This window comes from Pongo abelii, chromosome 5, assembly GCF_028885655.2.
Source record: "Pongo abelii isolate AG06213 chromosome 5, NHGRI_mPonAbe1-v2.0_pri, whole genome shotgun sequence".
NCBI classification, from domain to species: Eukaryota; Metazoa; Chordata; class Mammalia; order Primates; family Hominidae; genus Pongo; species Pongo abelii.
In genome coordinates, this window is record NC_071990.2 from 51,267,291 (window position 1) to 51,273,408 (window position 6,118).

The following is a 6,118-nucleotide window of genomic DNA, read 5'->3' on the forward strand; positions in this document are numbered from 1 at the left end:
TATTCCCTCTATTTGAGGCTGAAAAAAAAAAAAAAAGAGGGTGTGAATAATTCTTTTCTTTGCTGTTTTAAACTGAAATAAATGCAAATGAAAGAGGAAAGTACGAGTGTTAACTATCTGGGACGTCTCAAGTGCGATTCCACCTAGGATAGCATGTGCGTATACTGAAAAAGAAATATGGACATAAGGCAAGATAAAATAACGAGGAAAATGCATATTTCACTCGTTTAATTTCCTTCATATCCAGAGTTTGTTTTGCCTTTGTGTTTCCATTTATTGAGTTCTTGCGGGAATATTTTCCCTACGTCATGAGATTGAGTGATAACGCGAAAGGCAATAGAAAGTAAAAGCAAGAGAGGTACGTTCAAGTTATGAAAATGTTTCTCCGTAGCGGCTGAGCTTTTATTGTGCGTTTCTTCGGACGTTTGAACTTTTTAGATGCTGGAACGATCGTTTCTAAAATTAGTAAATATCATAAGAAGTGAACTTTAAAAATGTTCCTCTCAGTAACAGGTTTTCAAGAACAGAAAGAAACCTTTGCCGAAAAAGAAATCAAAGAGCCTTGCAGGGTTTGCGTCCATAAAATTCCGACAGAGGGCGCTGTTGCCCGTTCAATAACAGGGAACGCTCCGTGGGAACGGTTTACCTTGCAATGTCTAGGACTTTTCGAATAACGCCCACGTTAAAAAAATTAACTAGGATTTTAATTATGGTTATGTATTTTGAAGGTATTTCTCTATATATATGTGTATATTTTTAGGTTTATGCTTCATTCTTAATAAAACCAGATTTGTTATTTTTCAGGTTTCCTAAAGAACTTAAATTTTAACCAAATATCTCAAGATATTTCCACTTTAAAAAATACCTAATACTAGCATAAAATAAAATTACATATAAAAAGTTTGAAATTATTCATATATAAGGCTATAAAATAGTTATACTAACACAATACATTATATTATTTTAATTTATGTGTAAAATTATCTCTTGCAGGTTTTGTTTTGTTCAATCTCAGAGTTTATTTTAGACTAGGCAATAATATACCAAAAAGATATTAAAAGATGTTAAAAGCATTTAGAGAAAAGAAACTAAGATTTTTCCAAATGCATTTTATTTGGGTTGTAATGATCTTTAGGTAGTAACAATGATAGAATTATTGATTTGAAAGGGAGAAAACAATTATTTCCATTAATTAAATGTCTTGTGTCTGGAGAATCTGAATTTCCAAGTCTATAATATTTATATTTCAGATTATTGATCTGGCACTGATTTTAGTTCTAGAAGTCAGGGGGTGTGAAACCTGTTTCAAGTCCCACCACACAATAAGATTAAGAAAAATCCCTTCTCATCTCCTAACTAGCTCTGGAAGCAAAGAAGAAAATCTTTGCTGATGCTCCTAGTGAAAAATCTGCATAGATTGTGTATGATTTAAGGTTAACATTTAAAGGGGAAGAAAGGAATGGAGAGAGAAAGGAAGGAAGGAAAAGGGAAATGAAGGAAAGAAAAAAGGAAAACAAAAAGGAGGAAGAGGAGAAAAAGACAAAACATAAAAAACCCCACCGGAAATAAAGGGTTTATTTCTGAAGTTCCTTCTGAAGCACCTTCTTTGTGTTCTTTTCCTTTGACTTATCTTTAAAAATTAAATTAAAAATCTGCAGAATTGTTTATTCTGCAGTTCATGAAGCTTCTCCTTGGTTTTGATTGAATCGACGTCCAACACAGTTGTCCGGAGCCCTGTACTCAAACAGCGTCCATCCCTGTTCGCGCAGAGCTGCACACAGCAGTCCTGGATTTAAAGACAATCACCCTTTGCAGATTCACTCTCACCAGGCTTAATAACTTCCACCCCAAATTGCCCCATCCCTCCTTGGTCCCTCCTGGCATTTCTCTTCTGTCCCAGGGGCAGAGATCCTCTTCTGGGCATCTGTTCCGGCTATGAGAAGCTCTCCGCACCCTGAAAGGGAGTAGAAAAACAGAAGGGATGGGAAAAGGGGGAACAGGGGAACAGATGAGTATCCATTTCATGATAAAATTCAGAATCCCTGCGCCTTAAATGGTGCCCATTTTCTAAGTCTGGTTAATATTGTTCTTGTTGCTGATGATGTTTTCCTTTTTAAAAAACTATATGAATCACCGTATTAAGAAAAATTATACAAAAAAAAGAAGAAACTCCACATGCACTAAAATATTTTTCACTATCTCTTTGAAGACATTCTGCTTAAACCTTTTCAAAGATTCGGGTGGCCCTTTCTTGACTCTCCATGATTAAAACCACTTACAAGTCATACACAACAGATGCAAATATAAAATGTCCTTGGCCTCTGCAAAGAAGGCTCAAAATTAACCTTGTCTGAACGTGTGGGTACGTTGCTTCCAACATCTGAAAAAAACTTGATAAAATGGAGACTCCAGCCAAGAGGAATGGTGCATGGAATCCGTTGAAAATGCACACAAACAACACCTAAAATAACAAGCAGCACAAACTGAGGTGTATTTAAGTTTCCAAAGGTTTTAGGCAAAATGACCAGAAAATATTAGAAATGGCCACCAATGGTGGCTAGCTTTTTTGTTCTATGGTGACAGAGATAAAGTTAAAAAAAAAAAAAAAGTTGTGTAGCCATCAACACAGAGAGATAGTCCTTTAAATCCCCCATATCCAGCCTTTCAAAATACTCTCTTCCGGAACATACATGAATAGGAGGGAGCTTTTGCGTTTAAAAATCTTGGTAAGGGTCCCCCTTTAAAATCTACATAGAAAATAGGGGACTGATGGCCCCTGGTTTCTCATTATGAATTGCAAAAGACTTCAGTTAGTGGCTACAATGATTTGTCATTTTCGATACAGAGGTTTTAAAATGTGTATATTATATTAATCACCGTGAACAACTCTTTGTTAAATGCACATTTGGAGTCTGCAGACTGTGTGACCCAGAGGTGCTTATATAACTATATGTGGGTGTCTGGGTGTAAATACGGGTTTATGATTTTTATAATATATATGTCTGTGGGTTGCATCTAACTCCTGTGTGTGCAATAATGTTTTTTCTCTTTGCTGAGGCTTACTTGTCCAGCCTATTGTTTGAGACAACAGATATAAGTTGCGATGGGAGAGGAGCGTCGGATTTGGTGTGTATCCCCCATTTCCAATTATAGATGGATCATTACAGACAGCGGAGTCCTGAGAAGCCAGACATCTGCTCCTCACATGAATGCACTCACCTCCTAGAGACCAGGCTGCCATCATGCTCTGGAAGCTCGTGGAGAATGTCAAGTACGAAGATATCTATGAGGTGAGTCGACACCCCCAGATGCATCTTAGAGCTTTGCAGATAGAGAATTTGAGCTTCTTGATACCCCAACTGATATATATTTTTAAGCTATTTACTCGATTTCCGGTCGGTTTTCTCAGCTTTCTTTAACTTTTAGAAAAGCTGGCTAGGGAAGACTTCGCTGCTCTGAAAAGGGACTTTAAGGTTGAAATCTGACAACTTTAATTTAGGAATGTTTTTATTTATTTTATTTTTCTTTCTCTTTTCCTCGCCTCCCCCCACCCCGCCCCACCCTTTTAAGCGCTGATGGGGAATGTGGTGCTACTGAATGTGGGCACGCTGTCAGAGAAAAGCGAGATTCTGATAAAGGCAGGGGCTTTTCTCGTTTTAAGTGTGGAAGAGAATTGGGTTTTCAAGCCTCATTTGTAACAGACTCGGGCTTTTAATTTTTATTTTCAATAAAATTTCTGAAATTGATAACAAATGGTTCCAGGTAGAGGACAGAGAATTAGCGGGAAAGAGGTAGATGGATGGAGATATGGATGGATAGAGCAAAATCGAAGAAGTCGTAGCAGTTTATTATTTTGTTTTCTTGTGTTTTGCTTCCTTGAGGGTCACTGCGTCTGAACAGAAATCGCAGCCGCCCCCTGTGTGGGCATCTTTCACGGAAATTTCTGCCCACGTTCAATGCGCAGGGGTCTCTAGCACTGAGGCTAGCTCAACTCTTCGGGGCAGGAGAAGTTGCGCCCAGCCCGGAGGACGCCAGCCACCTCCGGGGCCGGGACCGCGCTAGCCAAAGCCCTTTTCCGGTTCGGGCGAGGGCTGACGCGGAGGCCAGGCGGCTCCGCTGCTCGCGGGCGAGGCGGACGAGGCAAGCGAGGCGGGCGAGGCGGGCGAGGCGGGCGAGGCGGGCGAGGCGGGCGAGGCGCGGGGTGCGCGGCGGGCCGGGCTGGGGACCGGGAAGCCCGCGGAGCCTCGCTCTTAAGCGGAATGGTCTGGGACAGCCCCAGGTAGTTGCCAGGGGAAGGGAGGAAGGGAAGGTTCTGCTGAGACGTCGAGGGAGGAAATAAAAACTTCGGAAAGGCGACGCGGAGTTAGAAAAGGGAGGAAGTCGAGGCGGGCGAAGCGGGCCATGGAGACTGCTAAGAGGAAAAGTTGGAGAGAAAAGGAAGGAAGAGAAGCAGACTCCCGGGTGGCGGGCGCGGGCCGCTAGGTCAGATGAAAGGTGGAGGGATGCAGAGGCTCCCCAAAGAGCCGAGAAAGACACGCGACCCCTCCGCATCGGAACAGCTCCTGAAAGCCCGGCGGGGAGCCGCCTCGAAGATCCTAAAAGTGGGCGACTCACAGGCGCGGCCGGCAAGCTCCTGGGGGACTCGGGCTCCGACGAGCGCCCACAGGCAGCGCCTGGCGTCCACACCTCCTGCCCGCCCCGAATCCTAATGTTGGGCTGTGTGTATGTGTGGAGGTGTGTAGGAGAGAGGAGGAGGAGAGAAGAGAGGAGAAGGAGAAAAGCAAGAGAGAGCGCGAGAGCGCAGAGATGAGAGAGATTCGTCTTGTTGCTGAATGATGCTTGGCGTTTTCCTTTCCTCTTTGTGGTTGTGTATCGACTGTAACGAAGAGCCGCGCCTACGCGCCTCGTGGGGATTGTTTCGGTTCGGCCTCCTTTTCTTTCCTTAACAGGCGGGATAATGGTAAAGTCGAAGGCGCTAGAACTGTCCTAAGGAATATTAGCGCCCAAAGTGGGCATGACATTAGCAAGCATGGGGCCATGGTGAAAACAGCTCAAGGTATATGCATGCAGAGGCATTTCAGTGGGTTCTAAAAAGTAACCAGGGTAACACTCGTTCTTTACAGAAAGTAAAGTAGATAAATGGAAAAGGAAGGAGGGAGAGAAGAAAAGAGGGAGGGAGAGAGGAAGAGGGAGGGGTGGAGTGGAAGGGAGGGAAGAGAGAAGAGAAAAGCGGGGAAGGAGAGAGAGAAAGAAACAGGGAGAGAGAGGGAATATTACAGGTGGTCCTGTCTGCCTAAATTTTCTGCTCAAAAAACAGAATCCGCTGCTCGGTGGAAGGAGCGTATTTAAGTCTGCACTAAGGTTGAACTTTAACAGAAATGGCAGTCAGGCCAGTTGAACGGGTTCCTGAAACATCCAAAAAGGTTTTCTGTTGCCCCTGGCTTTGCCTGGAAAGGATAAGTTTAGTGTATTTGAAGATTGATGGCGTATGTTTTAAATTGAGGTAAAAATCGCAAACTATGTGAGCACTAAACAGGAAAATGCTGCACAAGAAATGAAAAGCCTCCATCTCGCTTCTGTCCTTTAACAAATGAGCATAATCTTCCACATTTAGCAAAAGTCTGCAAAAGTCACTGTAAATAACCAGGCCCACCAATTTGCTTTTCTCTCGCCTCCAAATGATGAAGCAACCCTTTTTATTTTGTTTTTGTAATCCTCACACAAAGCACCCAGGGCGACCAAGTCCTCCGGATTAGGAAAGTCTCTCCAGGTAGGAGGACACCTCCATTCTATACAACCTCCCAGCACTGTTCTCCCTCACTGCCTTATCCAAAGGAGCAGAGGCTGCTTTACTCGTGTCCCCGGCACAGTTAATTGAAGTTCTGCCTCTTTCCTGCTAAACTTTTTCCCCAGTCTGCTTTTGCCAGCCCCCTCGTCTGATTACATCTAGTAATTCTCCACTGAATGAACGTCATTTACAATAGTAGGGGAGCTCTGCGCTCGCTGCTGCTTCACGCTCCATTTGTCCTCCATTCTCCCTTTAAAGTACTCGTGTAATATTAATAGTCATGAATATCAATTATTATGAGGCGGTGTAGGCAAGCGGAGGGAGGAAGGG

At 43.2% G+C, this 6,118-nt stretch overlaps 1 protein-coding gene across 5 annotated transcripts in view; it reads left to right on the forward strand.

The window, feature by feature from the left end:
- The first annotated feature begins 2,616 nt into the window (after positions 1-2,616).
- Positions 2,617-6,118, forward strand: part of TFAP2B (transcription factor AP-2 beta) — a 32,167-nt gene continuing 28,665 nt past the window's right edge. For 2 of the 5 annotated variants that reach the window (XM_054557624.2, XM_054557625.2), the window contains exon 1: positions 2,802-3,290. In XM_054557624.2, the coding sequence (XP_054413599.1) occupies positions 3,210-3,290 (81 nt within the window). In that variant the 5' untranslated portion in view covers positions 2,802-3,209. Of the gene's footprint in view, positions 2,727-2,801; positions 3,291-4,194; positions 5,771-6,118 lie in introns of those variants that run through there. The other 3 variants (XM_054557623.2, XM_002816991.5, XM_054557627.2) reach the window with 3 other exon arrangements.